General features: G+C 37.4%; 1 protein-coding gene across 6 annotated transcripts; it reads right to left on the bottom strand.

The window, feature by feature from the left end:
* Positions 1-345: 345 nt before the first annotated feature.
* Positions 346-16,939, bottom strand: LOC149169333 (cell division cycle 20.2, cofactor of APC complex-like). 6 transcript variants are annotated; one of them, XM_089428657.1, is made up of 12 exons: positions 16,319-16,834; positions 15,860-16,156; positions 15,136-15,405; positions 14,473-15,051; positions 14,180-14,374; positions 13,942-14,023; positions 13,624-13,816; positions 11,933-12,110; positions 3,167-3,333; positions 2,929-3,010; positions 2,611-2,802; positions 346-1,078 (listed from the first exon to the last, which is right to left on the bottom strand). In XM_089428657.1, exons 1-5 carry the CDS (start codon positions 16,418-16,420, stop codon positions 14,228-14,230), a joined length of 1,395 nt encoding a protein of 464 aa, XP_089284783.1. In that variant the 5' UTR covers positions 16,421-16,834; the 3' UTR covers positions 346-1,078; positions 2,611-2,802; positions 2,929-3,010; positions 3,167-3,333; positions 11,933-12,110; positions 13,624-13,816; positions 13,942-14,023; positions 14,180-14,227. The 6 variants fall into 6 exon arrangements, with proteins under 6 accessions (XP_089284783.1, XP_089284782.1, XP_089284784.1 ...); XM_089428656.1 differs by having other exon boundaries at positions 3,167-3,342; XM_089428658.1 differs by lacking the exons at positions 11,933-12,110; positions 13,624-13,816; positions 13,942-14,023 and having other exon boundaries at positions 347-1,078; positions 3,167-3,342.
* Between the last annotated feature and the right edge of the window lie 5,161 nt (positions 16,940-22,100).

Below are 22,100 nucleotides of genomic sequence, written 5' to 3' on the forward strand. Positions count from 1 at the left end.
CAATATTCACTGTACATATTCAAAAACTTTTGAGAGTTATGTTCACGTTACCATGTAAAAATAGCTATTTTTTAGGATAAATTTAAAAATAATACTAATGATGATAATTTATAAATATTTGATATTTAATTTATGAATTTTTAATAATTACACCATTATGTATTAAAAAAAAAAAAACATATTAAGCAATTCTGGAGAAATGTTCACTTGTAGCTATTTTCATAAGTTATTAAAAGTGTAATTAAAAAATGTGAGAACTGAATTAATTGTACTAGATAGATGGGATATGTAATGCCAGAACTTCATTCATATTATAATTTATGCCAGTGAAGTGTATATATTGTAGATTCAGTAAAGGAAAATACAGGACAGGCTGAATTTTTAGTTATTTGATTCAATGCTAAATTGTAATACAGAACCCTAAGCACCAAAATAACAATAGAATTTCGAAAGTTAAACTGTTTTCAAAAAACTTGTATCTAAACACTTGGATTTATATCCACAAACAGGCATTGTCCTTTCAAAAAAATTATCGAAAGCTTTGATGTAATGGAGGCTGCTGATCAACATTTTGCCTGTATCTCCGTTATTCCCAATGCCTTGAACTATAATCCGAGAAAGACTTCAAAGTTGATGTCAATTTAAGAAGTTGAAGGGTGGAAAATTTTCCTATCGATTGGTGGCATTGAAAAATGCCACGAGAAGATTATGGGGCAGACATCAATAGATATTGATTATCAATGCCCAAAGGGAAGGAGGAGCTACAATGAGGCAATTGTCAGTAAAGAAATAAAAACAATAAAATGAAATTACAAGACAATTCATGCATAAAAGAAGATAAAGATGAAGCCCAGAAACACTTACCAATTAAATTGTGCTGGAAAATTGTAGTGCAACTAGCTAAGTACAGAACCAATAACAAAAGAGTGTACCTTAGGATCTTGAGATTAAAAAATGCAATTGAGGAACCATGCTGCTCTTCTTTGTATGACTCTTATTTGGAGAGATGAACCCATCCTCGAACATCTTAGAATGCTAGCAAGATCCTATCTTCATTAAAGGCACCTTGAACGATCTTCTGTATCATGTGAAGTAAAGAGAAACAATTCATAGTGGTAGACAAATGTTATGGCAGTCGTAAGTATTGCAATGCATAACAAATTAAACAATATCTTGCAAACTCAAAATGTCTCTCATTTAATAAATTCTGCTACATTAGATTGAAATACTTGACAATGTGTCATTTAGCCTTCAAAGCTAGAGGAAAACCTTGAATTTTATCTTAATTATTCCCACTGATTCTTCACCGACCTCATTTGCAGATTACATCTCATTGATCCAATTTTAATTGACTAAATGGATAAAAGAAAAATTGCTTGACATCTGGTAAATGGTAATATTGAGTATCAATCAACCATATATAATAAATTATAAATCATCTGCAAATTCTGAATAAATCTGACCAACTGAATGCTGCTAGTATACCTGTCAGTATTTCCTTTAAATTACCTTGGAAGGTAATTTAAGAACAGGCAAAGACAGTTTCGTAAATGAAAAAATGAAACCATGACTAAAATTTCTACTTAATTTGATTTTATGGCATTGGAAACCTGTATTATCTCGTAAGAAAGGTATTGCAAAACACATTTGGAAAAAAAAATGGCAACATCCATGAAAAAGTAGAGATGGGTATGCTTAAATCAGAGGTACCTGCAAATATTCTAATTCGCTGAACGTAGAGTATGAAAAATAATTTTGTAATGCAATCCATAATATGGCAAGAATCTAACGGGAACTAGATGGAGGAGTGGCAACAACTCCAAAAACCATCAAAGTTTCATACGAAAATACAGGCACAGGATGGCTATCGAACAAAGAAAAAATGCCAGAACTTAACCGATTTGAAATGCAAAGGAATACAGGATAAGAATGGCTGGTCTCTCCAACGACGCAATAATAGATGCCAGTAATCATAGGCAAGATATAATGACCAGATAGAGCCAATGAGTGTGAACAATTTTGACTAACATTCAAGATGTGTTTGGCAACATATGGCAATCATGATTGATCAGGAAGACAGTTTCATGAGAGCAGAGGAATACAGAATATAATGGCTCATCAGTTAAATAGCCCAATAACATAACTGGAGGCAAGAGATGATCACTGGATACAAGAAGCAGAAACAATTTCCACAGAATATCAAGATTTGTTTGGAGACAGAGGACAAAGATTATTGCGGAGGCCAGCAGTTCCATGAGAGCGAAAGTTTAAAATCCATGGACATGACCTCGCAACAGGGATGCAAAACAAGATGTCAGTATTGCCTGTCTTGGCAGGACATGAGCTCTCAATTTATTGTCTTCTTATTTAAGGATATAGTCAGCTCAGTGCAGTCAATATTTTTTAAGGTTAGAATTGTAGCCACATGAATCAATATGTATGTGATTAGTTACTCTGATTAATATCAATATCCTATCAGAATTCACACATGTGACAAGAATTGCATGATGGGATAGTGTACCATATTACAAAAATAAAATACACAAGAGATAAAAATATAGATATAAGTTCCTTATAGCTAATGAACAAAATAAATAATTCAAGCATTACCTGCAACATTGAGCATCCCCTCATCATCATTCCATGTGTAGAAGCATGAGGCCTTTTTATAGTTGTGAAACAGATGCTTGCTAACAGCCATAAAGTATCATTTTTGGAACCGTCTTTGAAGCTCCAAAGAATTGCTAAAACCACTTTAAAGCTTATCACATCACTGAAGAAATGGCTCATTGTCTCACAAAGCTGTTGCAACATCGTTCCATCAAGGTCCACAAAAGATAAAATACACATTTCATGTTAGAGTACAGAACTATAGAGCTCCTGCAAAAAAGACCTTTGCAAGCAGAAAATAAAACATCTAATTACTACCTTGAGTTGAACATCTGCTCTGATTCCATGAATCTGGACAAATACTTAGCGGATGTGAGCATGAAACTTTCTGAAAGCCCCTCTATACACAATTCATGCAATTAGCACAAACTAAAAAATTATAATATATTACAAAGAAGAAATTGGAATGTACTACATGAAAATCCAACAGAAGTTAGAACTATAGAGTGCCTGCAAAAGAGCTTTGTAAACAAAAAAAAGAACATCTAATTAGTACCTTCAGTTGAACATTCATCCTGATTCCATGAATTTTGACAAATACTTCTTAGCGGATGTGCATATGAAACATGTTGAAAGCCCCTTTTGCATCTTTAGTCTTAGTCTTCTTTGAGGCATCAGGAGCCCCAAAAACTTGCCAAAACTTGAGTGTTTCATCTGCTGCAGCTGATGCAACTGTGTACCCATCAGGACTTTGAAGAAGTAAAACAATGGTAAGGGTCATTAACACAAATTTAAAGGGAAAACATGGATTGCATGCATAAGTACTCATAAAAAGCATTAATTTTCATACCTGTGTCATATGAAGAACTCTAGTAGTATGCCCTATAAGTTCAATAATTTTCACCATGGATGGGTATTTCCATAAGGTTAACTAGTTCTGATTTAGCCCATGTGAACTCAATAACTCACGCTCATGTCTATTCCACAACAATGAACAGACCTGGGAATGGGTGTCGACGGTATTCAGGCAGGCCCCTGTTTGAGTGTTCCAAAAATTTATAGAACCGTCTAAAGTCCCTCCACCAGAGGCCAAAAGATTGTTCTGGAAGGGGCACCATGCCAAGGCCTTGATTGCTGCACAATGTTCATCTAATTGGTGGAAGTATTGAGAAGACAGATTATGGGATGCCATGCTCTTGTCCCAAATATAGAGTAGATTGTCATTTCCCCCACTTTCAAGTTGTTGGCCAGAAGGAGACCATTTCAATCCACAAACCTCCTCGGTATGTCCTCTGTATGTTTGAACAATGTGGTGATGGGTGCAAACATCATGATTGATTATAATCCCATCAAGCCCTCCTGTGGTGAGAATAGAACCATTCCAATAAAGTTCACCAACACGGTCATGATGACCTTTCAAGGCTCTTAGTTGCAATTTTGTCATGTCAAATTTAGAGATTGCCGTTATATTAGAATGAGAAAAACTTGGAAGAGATAAACAAGTTTTATTTACCTTTTTATTAGATTGTGAATCCCATAACTGTACAGAAGAATTATTCAACCCAACGGCAATTTGGCTCCCATCGGGTGCCCAACTAACGCTGGTAATGGGACCCTCTTCTTCATCTGCAATCAAAAGCTCAGATATAGAGCTATTAGAAGAATCCCACAAGTATACAGTGTTGTCCAGGGCTATGGACAAAATATTGGTGGAACTCCAATCCAATAGATTCAAGTAATAATCATCCAGAAGGTCGGGTGCATCCAGGGTTCTATCTGCAGACTCCAATCAACATGGATAAGTTAAATTACTAGGTGAAAGAAGAAATACAAAGGACAATGGTCCTCAGATAGGCATATCCAGTGTACTAATAACAAAAACCCCAAATACAATGTAGTTTATCTGGTGTTAGAAGAGTATATAAATGCTTTTGAAAAACGAAATGGGATCATGGCTCGGTTTGTGAATAAATACTATGTAGTTCTAACACCATTATGTTAATAACTTTTTTTTAAGAAATTGGAATGGGTGTGGTAGCGAATTCAGCGTAGCAAATGAAAAAGAAAAGGAAAAATCTGTGTAAAACATTCCTCAAGATGGGATTGTTGCAATGACAAATACGATCAAGCGCTTTGATTCAATAATGATGTGTCTCAGGATGCTTTACATGTTGATGCTGATGTGCAGACAGAGGAAAGACCTTTGAAATGGATTGGTAAGAAATGGATAGAGTTCTTATCCAATTAAGATTGCATGTCTATTGATATAAGGCATTTGTTTGCATTTCTTTGTTGATGGAATGCAAGTTGCAGGTTTTTACCAAGATGGTGAATGGAAAAAGGTTGAGTAGGAGACTCACTTTGTTGCTACAACATTATATTTCATTTCAGCTTCGAAAGTACAGTGTGCTTAAGCAAAAGTTGAAGGATGAAATGCATGCATGAGGATGATGTGCATAAACACAGGGATGTTGATGATTTCCCTGTATTTGAACATGTATGTGTAATTAACTTGAAGGGTTGATTGCTTTGTTGTAAACATGCATGTAGTGTTGACTTGGAAGAAGTTAACTTGGTCTCCAAGATGGAGATAATGATAGAGTGTTTCATCTTTTGAAAAAGAGTCCTAATGGTCTTTTTCTACATGCTTGACTTGAAGGGTCATTTGTTTTTAAAGGCATGTTTTGTGGGCTTGTTGTCTAGTCCATCATTTGTATGCAGATGTAAAACATGGAGGTTTTCACAAGATGTGAAATTTGTTCCTTTTGTTGAAGCATGAGGTTAATCCATCCAGTTGTTGTCTGTATTTCTATTGTTGTTAACAGTTGTTGTCGACAACTTTTCAAACAAGTACAAATGAAAATTTTGTGGAGCAGATGTACTTCACATCTGTTTGAGCCACCTTGGATCAATGATCAAGGCAGAGAAGTTCAAACTACCTTCTGTAACCTTCTCAGTAGGAGATCTGCATGAAGTGAAGAGGAAGATAGCTCTTCCTAGGAGAACCAACACACCCAGGAAGGAAAGTGGTCAGAGACTTTGGTTTAGAGAAACTACGTAGAGGCAAGTGTATGGAGGCTGAAAGAAAAGGGTGTTGTTGCTCATATTTACTGTTCAGATCAGTATATCAGCCTTTTGGAGATCAAAAGTTCTTTAGTGGGAAGGTGTGATCCAAAATGGATCTTGGATAGACTTCTAACTCTAAAGTGTTCCTCACAGAGGAAAATGAAATTCCAAGGATGCTCCTGGAAATAGTCCCATTGTGTAGATATTTTCATTTTGAATCTACTGCAACTTGAATGGGCTAAAACGGACTTTGAATGATGAAGTTATTGCAAAAAGAAGTTTGCCTTTGTTCCTTTGAAAATGAGGCAAATTCTTCCAAAAATGGGTTAAAGGCCTTATAAAGGAAAATCGCATCGTAAGGGTGAAGTGGAGGACTCAAGGCAAGGGTGGAAGGAACCCCTGACTGCGACCTTCGACTTATCGCATCGGAGGTAGGCCTTCGCCTGATATCAGGACCCTAGGCATAGCGACAAGCGACTGGGCGATATGCAATATGCGATGGAGTGATTGTGATATCGGCATCGATGTATGCCATGGTATAAGGGAAGAACCCTTGGGCCATAGCGAATGTGATATGTTAAGATGTGATATCGACCGTTGCATCGGGTGCGCAAATCAGTGATCCAGGTTCAATCGGCGGTCGGGAGATTAGTGATTCCCGATACAAAGGGTTGTTGCAATAATGACATGCGATGCGATATCGACCGTCCGATCAAGGAGCAGATCAACGGTCAAGATTTGATCGACGATTGGTGATCGACGATCCTCGATGTCAGGGCCAATGCGATTGCAATTGCGATAAGCAATAAAGCACGTACTAGATGGGATTTAAAGACCCGACTGCATAAAATTTGAAATCCAGTTTTTTGGGATTTCTGTGTATTCTCGTGTATTGAGGTTTTTAGACCTCCCGCCTATGTGATTGCGATATGCCGATGAAAGGTGGACCGATAGGGTTTATAGGGGCAATTTCATAATGTTTGAAGTCCGAATTTCGTGCCTAATAGTGTATTTCTTGTAAATCTCTGTGTATTGGAATTTCGTTCCATTTTCGGGTTTTCACCTGGAAGAAGGCCCCAATTCCTTTGTAACTGCGCCTGATCATTGTACCATGCTACAAGCGAGCGTTTTATAGACAATGATGTGTTTGTAACACAGAGAGAGAGTCACAGAGCCACAGAGCTAGATGGCAAGTCGAAGAGACAAGGAGTAGAAGAAGCCGCAGAGCCGCAGAGGGATGATTACACGTAGAGAAACGACTGGTGAAGCTGCAAAGCCAGAAGGATGCCTCAAGAGAGCTAGAGAGATCAATTGACGAGGTAGCTGGAAGTGTAGGCAACCGAGGGAGTTTTTGGAGTTGCCTGAAGGTCGAGCGAAAAACCAGAGAGCTGAAAGTCGTTGAAAAGAGTTGTTGGAAGGTTGCCGAAGAGTCACTTGGAAGTCAAATGAATTACAGAGACACGAAGAGGCCGAGAGAGAGCTCAGAGAAGCCAGAGTCAGAGCCCGAGCCCGAGCTAGAGCCGAGAGGCTGAGCCGGAAAGCTTGAGAGCCTCAGAGCCAGGGATAAGATGGTGTTCTAAGCCCATCGTGTTTTGTGTAAACCAGTGGAGTTGAGCGTGGGACTTGTAAAAGAACTTATGCCATAATCCCAGAGAGCCTAGTTGAGTCGACTAGAGCTCACAGATACGGAGTCCAAGAGTTTTCGGTGAACTCCTAATTAAATTGTTGTCTTATGTGTTTGTTATTTGCTACACTGTTTTACGGTTACATGTATTTACACATCAGCATAAACAACAGACTTATAGCACATAAACAGTTTTACAACAAACATAAATATACACCTATTTTCAAGAACTTTTAATTCTGCAATTGGTTAATCACTAGATCTTGGGAATATTTAAGCTTTGGAAGTGGGAGAGGTTCTTGTAAGCTGACAAGAAACTTTTAGTGCCCCATTTTCAGATCAAGCAATAACTGCATATGCTTCCTGAAGCATCTACAATAAGCAATTTTCAACATCCTAATCAAAATTGTGATTTTTCCCTCTATAAAAAAATTGTGTAGCTACATAATCTTATAGAGTTTCACTTATTGTTATTGATGAATTAATACAAAACACTAAATTCTGCTACATTAAGTTAAGACACTTCCCAATATTTCCTTTGAATTACCTTAGAATTAAGAACAAAACAACAAAAGTTTCATCCAAGTATTTCTTATTCATCATTTGCAAAATTCATTACCAAAATTTATTGGGAAGTGAAAATAAATTGATTAAACCATGATTCAAATTTGAGTGAATCTAATTTATCTCCTAATGAAAATCTCCGCTACTTGGCATACATAAAGGTATGACACACTACATATAGGTTAAAAGAATTCACTCATATAGGTTTGATAATATAATTTATACAAAGTCGAATGTGGCATTTTGACTTAAATACTGAGACGGCTCCGAGGATGAACCCTAGAAGCTCTGCCGCCACCGCCTCTCCTTCGGCCGCCGTCGAGCCCCTGCTTGGCCCTGCCGATGTTGGAGAAGCGTGTCTCAGTCAGGGATTGCAAATCTATGCTATCATTTCTGTTCCACATGTCTTCAAGCATCTTTCGAGAGCTCCCCTCCCTCTGTTTTATTTCGCTCTAGACTTTGGGGCCGCCAGCACTTAGCCCTCTACCGTTGCATCTGGCTACAGCTGCCCCCATCAGAGTGCTGATGCATTGGCCAAGAACGAATTCGCAGAACATGCTCTCAGTTTTCCCCAGGCGGTGGCTCTTGGGAAGAAATTCTTTACCCGGGAAGGTCACTCATTTCTATTAGCTTCTTCTCTGTTCCCCCATAACAGCCAATACTCTGTATTTGACCTTCAGAAATCTTTAACCTTCCTGGATCAGCTTGGACGGAGCATCTAGAAGCCCTTTTGGGTGGATCACAATGACAGACTCGGCGACCCTAGGACTCTCTCCTCTTCTCCTCACAATCCCCTGCGGCAAATACAGGAAAAGAAGGCCCTTCAAAATTCCAGCCTCCTCTCGTCTCAGATCTGCAGAGGCAAGCAGAACTCTGGTCTCTCTGCCTCATTCCAGATCCTGATCAAGCTTATCTCTGGCAAAACTCTGCTACAATGGGTGAGAGCATCGGATCAAGTGCAAGACCTCAAGCAGGTTCTGGAACTCAAGCTGGGGATTCCCTCTGCAGCACAGCGACTTCTCCACGAAGGTAAACAACTCGAGGATCTTTGCCCCCTGTCTTTTTACAACATTAAGAGAAATGCCTCCATTGCTTTAACCCTTCGTCTGAGAGGGGGAGCTGTAGGACAGTCATCCTCAGCTGAGGCATTTTCATACAAGGACGTTGTCCATGCTAAGTTGCCTAAGAGAACAGCTCCACCTGTTCAGGCACCCAAGCCTTTCCTGGTGGATAAACTGGAGGAAACCCCCTCCATTGAAATAAAGCATCCAACGCTGGATGAGCAAACCCAACACTTTGCAGAACATGGTATTATTTGCAGGTTTAATGGGCTATGGCCACGCACAGTAGACCTCTATCAATGGATTCACTCTAACTGGACCAACAATTGCAAGGTTCTGTTATGCTCAAAGGGCTTCTTCATTGTAGTGTTTGCTTTCGTTGAGGACTATCAAAAAGCCTTAACTGGTGGCCCATGGTTTTGGGGTGCAGCTGGTTTATTCCTCACCCCTTGGTTCCCAGATTTCGATCCCCTACAGCAATCATCACCAAACTCCCCATCTGGGTCAGACTTCCAAACCTCCCGGCGCATCTATGGCACTTTGTTGTATTCCAAGGGATTGGCAACTCTCTAGGCCGCTTTCTAGACACAGACATCTCTAGAGGGGAAAAGGGCTTATACACCTTTGCCAGAATCTGTGCTGAAATAGACATGAGAAAAGGTCTCCCGGACCAGATCAATCTCAAAATTGGAGACTTCCATTGGACTCAAACTTTGGATTACGAAAACACAACTTTCGATGTTGAAACTGCCATCTTACAAGTCACCTTCAGAGCTCTTGTCCCATGATGCCAGCCCAAAAGAAGAAAACCAATCCTAAGCAGAAATCCAAAAGCTGGAAGCCTCATGATCCTCCCCCCATGGACAATTTTGATTTCAGCTCGGATGAAGAGGAAGATAATAAGGAAGGTTTGGCAGAAGAGTCGGCACAGGATCCGCCCTCGACTGGTCCTGTGGATTCGTCCGTCCAACCAGTCTCACAGAAAAGGAATCATGAATCATCCTCCTCAGATTCAGACAACGAGACCTCTCCGTCAGCACATCTCAGTTTGCAAATCATGCCAGCTCAGCAAAGTCCTCTTGATTGGGTCAAAGTTAGTAAAAAGAAAGGGAAAAAATGCCGAATAGTTGATTCTACACATGTTGGGTAGAGTCCTCTGTTCTGTTCTTGCTCCTTTGTTCCTCGTGTTTCTTCTTGCTCAGCTCTGCTCTTTCTCTCTTAGGAGCCGAGGTGGATAGCCTATCCTTTCCGGCTGTCTTGTTCTTGCTTCTCTTGTTTGTAATCTCTTCTGTACCATACATTCTCTTAATAGAATTAGTTTTTACTGAAAAAAAAAAAAAAGGGTATGACACACTACTTTGGAAAAGGGAAAATGTATAACATCCATGAAATAATGATGGGTATGTTAGATTTTAGAGGTACTAGCAAACATTCCAATCTATTAAACATAAAGTATGATAAAAAAGATTTGAGGTTAGGTATGCCAAAATCTAACACTACTTTATATACAATTTCACTTATTGTTATTGATGAATGTTCTAAATCAACAATCTTTGCTTGCTTGTATGCCCATCACCAAGTCTAGGTCACAATGGTCTTGTCACTAACCTTTAGTTTCAATATCCACATGTCACAATGGACCTATTCGTGACATTTCAAATCATGATCCATCTCATTGCAAAGCTAACCCCTCCATCACTTTAGTTGTCTTGCACAATTTGATATTTTTATCAATACTTTGTAATTGCAATATCTTTGAAACCTCCCCACCCCTAACTTGATATATAAGGCTTTAAGAATTGATAGATGATTTGTCACATTAAAAGTTTTGCAATACTATTCTAAACTAATAAAAATAATTACAATTTAGAGGTGATATATTCCATATATATGTCACATTGAAAATTCAGCAATGCAATTTTAAGATATAAAATAAAACATAGAATGACACCTAAATATTAGAGTTATACATATTTCATATAATTGTTATTCAATCTATCTTCAAATATTTTACTTATTCAAAACATACATTTATTTATCCAATATGATACCATTGTTTTCAATACCATCTTCAAATATTCCAAATGTTTATAATAAACCTTATTCACAGTATTCACGGTACATATTCAAAAACTTTTGAGAGTTATGTTCATGTTACCATGTTAAAATAGCTATTTTTTAGGATAACTTAAAAAATAATACTAATGATGATGATTTATAGATATTTGATATTTAATTTATGAATTTGTAATAATTACACCATTATGTATAAAAATAAAAAAATATTAAGCAATTCTGGAGAAATGTCCACTTGTAGCTGTTTTCATAAGTTATTAAAAGTGTAATTAAAAAATGTGAGAACTGAATTAATTGTACTGGATAGATGGGATATGTAATGCCAGAACTTCAATCATATTATAATTTATGCCAGTGAAGTGTATATATTGTAGATTCAGTAGAGGAAAATACAGGACAGATTGAAGTTTTAGTTATTTGATTCAATGCTAAATTGTAATTCAGAAGCACCAAAATAACAATAGAAATTCGAAAGTTAAAATGTTTTCAGAAAACTTGTATCTAAACACTTGGAATTATATCCACAAATAGGCATTGCCCTTTCAAAAAAATTATCAAAAGCTTTGAAATCATGGAGGCTGCTGATCAACATTTTGCCTGTATCTCTGTTATTCCCAATGCCTTAAACTATAATCCGAGAAAGACTTCAAAGTTGATGTCAATTTAAGAAGGCAAAGGGTGGAAATTTTCCTATCGATTGGTGGCATTGAAAAATGCCGTTGGAAGATTGGTGGCATTGAAAAATGTCACGGGAAGATTATGGGGCAGACATCAATAAATATTGATTATCAATGCCCAAAGGGAAGGAGCTACAATGAGGCAATTGTCAGTAAAGAAAGAAAAACAATAAAATGAAATTACAAGACAATTCATGCATAAAAGATAATAAAGATGAAGCCCAGAAACACTTACCAATAACAAAAGAGTGTACCTTAGGATCTTGAGATTAAAAAAATGCAATTGAGGAACCATGCTGCTCTTCTCTGTATGATTCTTCTTCGGAGAGTTGAACCCATCCTCGAACATCTTAGAATGCTGGCAAGATCCCATGTTTGTTAAAGGCACCTTGGCAAGATCCCATGTTCGTTAAAGGCACCTTGAACGATCTTCTGTAACATGTGTAGTAAAGAGAAACAATTCAGTGTTAGACAAATGTTATGGCAGTGGCAGTGGCAGTGGTAAGTATAGGAATGCATAACAAATTAAACAGTATCTTGCAAACCCAAAATGTCTCTCATTTAATAAATTCTGCTACATTAGATTGAAATACTTGACAATGTGTCATTTAGCCTTCAAAGCTAGAGGAAAACCTTGAATTTTATCTTAATTATTCCTACTGATTTTTTTTTATCCAATTTTAATTATGACTAAATGGATTAAAAAAATTGCTAGACATCTGGTAAATGGTAATATTGAGTATCAATCAGCCATATATAATAAATTATAAATCATCTGCAAATTCTGAATAAATCTGACCAACTGAATGTTGCCAGTATACCTGTCAGTATTTCCTTTAAATTACCTTGGAAGGTAATTTGAGAACAGGCAAAGACAGTTTCGTAAATGAAAAAGTGAAACCATGACTAAAATTTCAATTTAATTTGATTTGATGGCATTGGTAACCTGTATTATCTGGTAAGAAAGGTATTGCAAAACACATTTGGAAAAAAAAATGGCAACATCCATGAAAAAGTAGAGATAGGTATGCTTAAATCAGAGTACCTGCAAACATTCTAATTAGTTGAACGTAGAGTATGAAAAATAATTGTGTAATGCAATCCAAAATACAGAAAGAATCCAACGGGAACCAGATGGAGGAGTCGCAACAACTCCAAAAACCATCAAAGTTTCATAGAAAAATACAGGCACAGGATGGCTATCGAACAAAGAAAAAATGCCAGAACTTAACCGATTTGAAATGCAAAGGAATACAGGATAAGAATGACTGGTCTCTCCAACAGTGCAATAATAGATGCCAGTAATCATAGGCAAGATATAATGACCAGATAGAGCCAATGAGTGTGAACAATTTTGACTAGCATTAAAGATGTGTTTGGCAACATATGGCAATCATGATTGATCAGGAAGACAGATTCATGAGAGCAGAGGAATACAGAATATAATGGCTCATCAGTTAAACAGCCCAATAACATAACTGGAGGCAAGAGATGATCACTGGATACAAGAAGCAGAAACAATTTCCACAGAATATCAAGATTTGTTTGGTGACAGAAGACAAAGATTATTGCTGAGGCCAGCAGTTCCATGAGAGTGAAGGTTTAAAATCCATGGACATGAGCTCGCAACAGTGATGCAACACAAGATGTCAGTATTGCCTGTCCTGGCAGGACATGAGCTCTCAATTTATTGTCCGCTTATTTAAGGATTTAGTCAGTTCAGTGCAGTCAATATTTTTTGATGTTAGAATTGTAGCCACATGAATCAATATGTATGTGATTAGTTACTCTGATTAATATAAATATCCTATCAGAATTCACACATGTGAAAGGAATTGCATGATGGGATAGTGTACCATATTACAAAAATAAAATATACAAGAGATAAAAATATAGATATAAGTTCCTTACAGCTAATGAACAAAATAAATAATTCAAGCATTACCTGCAATATTGAGCATCCCCTCATCATCATTCCATGTGTAGAAGCATGGAGACCTTTTTATAGTTGTGAATCAGATGCTTGCTAACAGCCATAAAGTATCATTTTTGGAACCGTCTTTGAAGCTCCAAAGAATTGCTAAAACCACTTTAAAGCTCATCACGCAGCTGAAGAAATGGATCATTGTCTCACAAAGCTGTTGCGACATCGTTCCATCAAGGTCCACAATAGATAAAATACACACTTATGCTAGAGTACAGAACTATAGAGCTCCTGCAAAAAAGACCTTTGCAAGCAGAAAATAAAACATCTAATTACTACCTTGAGTTGAACATCCGCTCTGATTCCATGAATCTGGACAAATACTTAGCGGATGTGAGCATGAAACTTGCTGAAAGCCCCTCTATACACAATTCATGCAATTAGTACAAACTAAGAAATTATAATATATTACAAAGAAGAAATTGGAATGTACTACATGAAAATCCAACAGAAGTTAGAACTATAGAGTGCCTGCAAAAGAGCTTTGTAAACAAAAAAAAGAACATCTAATTAGTACCTTCAGTTGAACATCCATCCTGATTCCATGAATTTTGACACATACTTCTTAGCGGATGTGCATATGAAACATGTTGAAAGCCCCTTTTGCATCTTGAGTCTTAGTCTTCTTTAAGGCACCAGGAGCCCCAAAAACTTGCCAAAACTTGAGTGTTTCATCTGCTGCAGCTGATGCAACTGTGTACCCATCAGGACTCTGAAGAAGTAAAACAATGGTAAGCGTCATTAGGACAAATTTAAAGGGAAAACATGGATTGCATGCATAAGTACTCATAAAAGCATGAATTTTCATACCTGTGCCATATGAAGAACTCTAGCAGTATGCCCTGTAAGTTCAGTAATTTTCACCATGGATGGGTATTTCCATAAGGTTAACTGGTTCTGATTTAGCCCATGTGAACTCAATAACTCACGCTCATGTCTATTCCACAACAATGAACAGACCTGGGAATGGGTGTCGACGGTATTCAGGCAGGCACCTGTTTGAGTGTTCCAAAACTTTATAGAACCGTCTGAAGTCCCTCCACCAGATGCCAAAAGATTGTTCTGGAAGGGGCACCATGCCAAGGCCTTGACTGCTGCACAATGTTCATCTAATTGGTGGAAGTATTGAGAGGATGGATTATGGGATGCCATGCTCTTGTCCCAAATATAGAGTAGATTGTCGTTTCCCCCACTTGCAAGTTGTTGGCCGGAAGGAGACCATTTCAATCCACAAACCTCCTGGGTATGTCCTCTGTATGTTTGAACAATGTGGTCACGGATGCGAACATCATGATTGATTATAATCCCATCCAGCCCTCCTGTGGTGAGAATAGGACCATTCCAAGAAAGTGCACCAACACGGTCATGATGACCTTTCAAGGCTCTTAGCTGCAATTGTATCATGTCAAATTTAGAGATTGGCGTTATATTAGAACGAGAAAACCTTGGAAGAGATGAACAGGTTTTATTTACCTTTTTATTAGATTGCGAATCCCATAACTGTACAACAGAATTATTCAACCCAACGGCAATTTGGCTCCCATCGGGTGCCCAACTAACGCTGGTAACGGGACCCTCTTCTTCATCTGCAATCAGAAGCTCAGATATAGAGCTATTAGAAGCATCCCACAAGTATACAGTGTTGTCCAGGGCTATGGACAAAACATTGGTGGAACTCCAATCCAATAGATTCAAGTAATAATCATCCAGAAGGTCGGGCGCATCCAGGGTTCTATCTGCAGACTGCAATCAACATGGATAAGTTAAATTACTAGGTGAAAGAAGAAAGACAAAGGACAATGGTCCTCAGATAGGCATATCCAATGTACTAATGACAAAAACCCCAAATACAATGTAGTTTATCTGGTGTCAGAAGAATATATCAATGCTTTTGAAAAACGAAATGGGATCATGGCTCGGTTTGTGAAGAAATACTATTATGTGTTCTAACACCATTATGTTAATAACTTTTTTTTAAGAAATTGGAATGGGTGTGGTAGCGAATTCAGCGTAGCAAATGAAAAAGGAAAGGAAAAATCTGTGTTAAACATTGCTCAAGATGGGATAATGTCGCAATGACAAATACGATCAAGGGCTTTGATTCAATAACGAGTAAACATCAATAGAATTCAGGATCTAATTATGGAATGTCTAGCGAAAATGACTATAATTTTTATTTATGAAATCCAGGCCTTACCTGAGGAATATATCTGCGTGCTCTTCTCGAAATAGGGAGATTAGCCAACACATTTTCTTGTGAAGCTTGGGAAACAGTCGATGATTTTCCATTGAAAGAAAGAATTCTGCAATTGTTGTCAGCAGCACAGGCATTCTTCAATAAAGTGGCTGCCATCTCCTTCTTGTATGCTTTTTTGGAAGGGGAGGGGGAAGGGGAGAGGGCATGGATATCGTTATTGTCCTTTTGCTTTTGCGTGACCATGAATCTAGCTACGTCCAAATCGATGGATCCTCTTGCCGGAATAAATCTATCGCTCTGTGATAGCAAAAACAATAAAACCAAATCCTGATTCAGACTTCCAACTGAATCAGAATAACCTGTTGTCCCTTAGCCACACTTCACTGTAATAACCCTAATTGGGGAATGGCATGTTTGCAGCATAGAAATTATCTATAAAAAAAAGGAGAGAATGCATACGCTGTGTTTATTCATTGAAGCACCCTGTTTCTGCAGAGGACGGAGACATCGCTTCTCTGTGGAATGCCTGTTGGAATTCATTGAACTGCAAGACGATTCCATTACTCCTACTCAAGTAAAATAACCAGATAAAACACAATATATGACAAACAATCAATGTGCCTAAATTTAAACTCGCAAAACAAAAAAGATCAAAAGTTGCGAAGGAATTTTAATTCTAAAAGATAGGGTTCCTCAAAGAATGAGGATGTTTGGTTCTGCAAAACGAAAAAAACAGTAGTTCCAAATGAATTCCAATTCTAAAAGCTTAGGTTCCTCAAAGTATGAGGACGTCTGGTTCTCCAAAAAGTTAGCGAGCGAGCCAAGTATCAGAAGCCCTGGTGTCCTCTTGGCGTTCTTCTTGCCCCGGAGCAAAGCTATCTGCACAATCAGACAAACCAGGTCAATTGATGATGACAGGAGGATGAGAGAAACTGTGAAGACGCTAAATAGTCACTAGTTTTAGGCCAAAGGTCATAAAGCCAAACCAGTTTCTTGTTCCCAGCATTATTTGGGCTTCACAAGCCTCGAAACATTCCCCATTTTTTACTACATTAATATTTAATAATAATTTGCTAGGGTAATGTAATTATCGTTGGAAACCTTATTGTGTGATGGTAATATTCCTTTGGAAAAACCTGTTATTTGCGGGATTTCTTCGTCAAATTTAGCCACGTCAATGTGTGCGCTTTTATTATTATTTAAAAATAATTACTTTTAGTATTAATTTAGATTTTATATTCGCTTAAATTTAAATTTATTGAAAATAATTTTTATATTAAAAGATTGAATTAGGTTTGCTTTAGAGTAATATATAAAATTATTTTTTATTACATTTTTTTAAATCCAAAAAAATAAATTAATAACACAAAACACAAAGATATTGGATAATACTCTAAATTTGACCATTAAACCACTAATTTCTTTAAAATAACTCAAATTTTCTTAAATATAAATAATGAATTAATCCATATTTACACATGATTATTCTCATTACATATAAAAACCATAATTATGATATATTTTACTACTTTAAAAATAATATAAAATAATATTTATTTAATTATAATTTATTAAAATTTTATATTAACTTATAATATATTGTGGATATATTCCCGGATGCGGGTGCCTAAAAGACATCGCAGCTCACAGGTGGTGCGTCACATGGGCATGTGTCAGCCCTTGCGTGCCACGCAGTACCCTATAGAATGTTTCAAATGGGCGCATGCAGGAACTTCAATGTGGGTATTATTACTGGTCTTGTCCTCCTTAATTGGCCTCCTGGTAACCTGTGCGATGGCGCTTCATATTTCGGGAGCCTCTGTTACATTTACGCATTCATTTGAAGTTGTTGGGCACTCCACTACAACGCTGGAGCACTCCTCGGTGATGTGGGGGATTGCACAGGGACATTCTTGCTCTGTGCCCAACTCAGGTATTGTCCCAAGCTTGAGAGTGGTTTACAAGCATTATAAGCCAAATTCTGGGGCCCCCGTCTTGGTTAATTTCTCCTCTCCAGGTTTCTGCAAGCTGGTTCATCCTCTAAATTTAGCAATGAGGAGAGAGCGTCTCAGAATGAGCAGTCGACGAGGAGGCTCTCGCAGTCGGGCTACCGCTCAGAGGACTGGCCCCATTTTTCCTTCTTCCTCCATCGAAGTTACATCTGAGCAGCATCGCCTCCATGGCATAACAGCGGGACGTGGCAGAGGGCCTGGGAGCGGAAGCATAACAGAATGTGGACATGAAGCGCACCCCACAGTCAGGTATCGGATACCCGGCACACTCGCCAACTCCACTTTCATTGTATCTGTTACTGTCGAGCACTGTGATAATCTCAGAGGTCAGGCGGAAGTAAATCAGGAAAACCCACCACCAGCTCAAGGGACAATGCCCACAATTGATCTGCAACGCCCTGCTATGGAAAGTTCCACCCCGGCTACTCAAGCAGGCCTTGCGGGTCCAAGCGAGCCTGCTCAGGGGGTCCCTAATTGCTCGATGGTCCCTCTCTCTGACTCGGATGACTCCCGGCAATTTGGGTGCAGGGTGGAGGAAGAGCCCTACACCACGGACGATGATTAATCCAATCAACTAGTTCGCTCTCGGCAGCCTGGAAGTGGGAGCATTACTCTGTCTTCGAATCTTGTTTTCTGTATGTGTTTGGCTTTAGTCTGGATTTTAAAATCTATGTGTCGGCAATATGGATCCATATGTCTGTCAGTCCATGTTTAAGTAGTGTTCAGTGTCGATATGTTCGTTTGTCTCAGCATGTCCATGTTCAGCATCCAATTTTTGAATATGTTCAACTTTGGGTATGTATAAATTTGGGCAAACTGTTAATCTCTTGGCAGGATTTACAGGGTCATGGCCTTGTTGTAACATTGATGTAACTTTTTGACTTTTTGTACCATAATAGAAATAGCCTGATTCAGAAAAAAAAAAATATTGTGGATATATATAAAGATATAGGATAATGTTTAGGGTATGGGCAACCATGTAGGGATTTTGAGGTCTTGAGTTTGAGGTCATTGATACAGAATGATTAAAGTCACAAGTCCAAGCATACTTGAGAAAGGTTAGCGCAATCATCTCTTTCCATCTCTCTCTAATCCAAATGAGAGCAAACACGTTAGCAAGAAACATTTTAGGAGGATTTTCTAACAAGGTTTACCTACCATGGTTCTCGTATTCGATTTTTCCAATAATTTTATTGTGACGAGCTTTTTTCGGAGGCTAGCCATCATGGAAGAACACATTGTGGACTATGGGGCAGATAGCACTTACCAAAATATAACTCCAAAATTTTCTACTCTAAGTCTCGAGGGACACTTGTCAATCTCAAGTCTAATCTAGACAAGAATGTTAATAACCCTATTAACTCTAGGAAAAATATTAAGGTGGTGAGCCATTTGTTTTATGCTGAGACAAATCTCCAAATAGACCATGTAGTACATGCATCATTTTTAAGGTTTGAATGCCTTTCTCCACTTCCCCAGGAAATTGAATATCTTGATCCTTCGGAGTAGATTAGAAAGAAGTTCTCCTAGGAGGTCATTCAAAAAGTGGAATCCAAGCAATGGAGGAAAGGGTTCATTCGTGCTAAAAAAAACAAAGGTGAAAATGGTGTTAGGGTTGGATGTGTGGATTGAGGAGGTCTTACACATCTTGGGAAAGATTATAGTGTAGTGTTTCTATGGTAAGATTATCTCGCTAGAATCCCTTAAAACATGGATTGAGGATAATTGGGTTTCTTTAATGGATATGCTTTAGTGGTCCATGTTTTAACTAGAGGATGGGTGTGTTTTCTTCTACATTTAGACTTAGGTGCAGATGACCTTTTAGGTAAAATTCAAAGTTGGGGGCCATTAGGTCTTGTGGTACAAGGATGAAGCATATAATTTGACTTCTCAAGGGAACCAATTTTCCACAAACAATATGTATGAATTTGTTGGGGTTCCCTCTTGTGCCTTGGTGAAAATAAATCTTGAGTTCAATAGGAAATAAGATCCACAAATTTGTGGAGTTAGAGCTAAATTTGGATTCAAAAAACGATAGAAGATGGGCATGGACTTAGGTTGAGATGGACTTGCAAGATGGCTTGTTGGAAGAAATAGAATTGGTTTGTGGATATAACACCCCCAAGATGACCTCGTGTATATGTTTGCAGATACTTTTATTAGGTTGGTGGACTAGGTTGTGTTGATTGTACGTGCCCATGTATTTATATGTGCATATTTTATTTTATTTATATTTTTTATTTATTTATTTATTTATCTATTTATTTATTATTATTATTATTATTATTATTTTTATTTTTTATTTTTTTTCTGGATGTGTGTGCCTATGTTTATATGTCTTGAAGCTAGAATGCTTGTGTGATTAAGGCCAAAGAGCTTTTATGTTAAAATGCTAGTGAGCCTAGCTATGAATATATGTAATCACACCCATGTTATAAGAAAATACAACATGGATGCAAAACACCACATGAAAAGAATATGGGTGGATATGACTCCATAGTAAGAAAGGCAAGGGTGTGGAACTATGACATGGTTAAGCCATGTCAATATTATTATATTCCAAAAGTGACTTTATGGACATAACCAAAAGTTTATAAAAAAGGGCATGTATAAGCCTATGTCATACCTTGGTTTTCTATCCTAAGTCCAGAAGTGAATGGACAAATAAGGCTATGGCAGTTCCCATGTGGTGAGGGTGAGCTCCTTGGTGACATTTGGAAAAATGACTTCATTCATACATAAGTCATGTTTTCCATGATTGTGTGGTTTCATTCCATAGTTTTGGTCATCATTCAAACATCATCCAAACAACCATTCTCCTTGGTGCTTCCCTAGTTTTGTTGAGACTAGTTGAGTATGAGCTTAGATATGCATTGAAGCTTATGACATATGTAAACTATTGGGAGTTTCTCATTGGAATATGTGGGAAATTTTCCTTTCTCATCTTGGGAAAGGATGGAGCTTGGAGGGGGAACTTGTTGGGTAAGATTTCCTACTGTAAGGCTTGAGGGGTTCCTAGAAGATCCTTGAGGGTAGTTGGAACTCCTAGAGTTACTGTTCTTTTAAACTTCCCAAATGGACTATGCTAGAAACCCAAAAAGTGTATAGACTAAGGGATTACAGTTGTTTTCCTCTGAGATAATTCTAGGCCAGGTAACTATGCGAGAGCATCTAAAATGTTTTGTTGTTTTTAATTTATGGAGGACCAATGTTTTAAGCTTATGTAAACATGTACTGCATCCTAAATTATCTTAATACGATGAAAGGGCTGATTCTTTACCTGTAAACAATAATTTAGATTTAAGAAGATTTGAAAGGAAGAATTCTAAGAAACTACGAGTTTTAAATATTCAAACAGAATATTTAAAATTATCATAAGAAAGAGATGCTAGTAAACTATGTTCACTACCCAACAAAATGCATTTAAGTTTATGAAGAAGTGACAATTAATTAAGGTAGAGGAGTTAATTTAGACAGATAATCTAATAAACTAATCTTTGTAATATGTTATAACTTCACAGGGGATTTAAGATAGACTGATATTTAGTTATATCTTACCCATATTTCTTCAATAAAAATAAATACATGCAGAAACAACAAAATGAAATGAATAACTTAAGAAGAACTCACAAAGATGACAAGTTGTTTGAAGCAAATCTAGAATCATTTTATTGATATCGGACAACTTTAGATACATGTAATTCTTCTCAACAGAACTTATCCCAAGGGTTCAATCCTTCATAATTCGATTTTGGAAATATTTGTATAATTTTTTCCCAAATATCTAGACTTAAATATCTAGATTTGTTTGAAAATATCTAAAATTGTTTTTTAAAAAAATAGTGCAAAAACATAGGGAAATAAAACTATTGAAGTTTTTGTCACTGCTTCCGAGGATTATGGTGCTGGTGTGGGTTGATTGATCTACTACTCTACTGCTTATAATTGTTGATGACTACTGACTCATTTACTCCAGTAACTTACATAATTCTTCCCACCTTTCTTCATCTGGAATTGTATATTTGACTAATTTTCTGAACGTTTCATCCACCTTAGTGTATTTTTTGAAAGTTGGTTTAACAAAAAAAAATGATTTATCTCATGCTTGATGAGTAAATCATAACTAAGGCCTTCCATAACATCTTTATCTGTGATTGTACCTTTAATCTTTAAAAATATGGATTTATCCTTCGCAATTGAATATAATTTCTTTTGATATTCTTCTAAAT

The sequence above is a fragment of the Pinus tabuliformis genome, chromosome 4_2 (assembly GCF_031772625.1).
Source record: "Pinus tabuliformis cultivar Carrire ecotype Pingquan chromosome 4_2, CPIR1, whole genome shotgun sequence".
In the NCBI taxonomy this organism is placed as follows: domain Eukaryota; kingdom Viridiplantae; phylum Streptophyta; class Pinopsida; order Pinales; family Pinaceae; genus Pinus; species Pinus tabuliformis.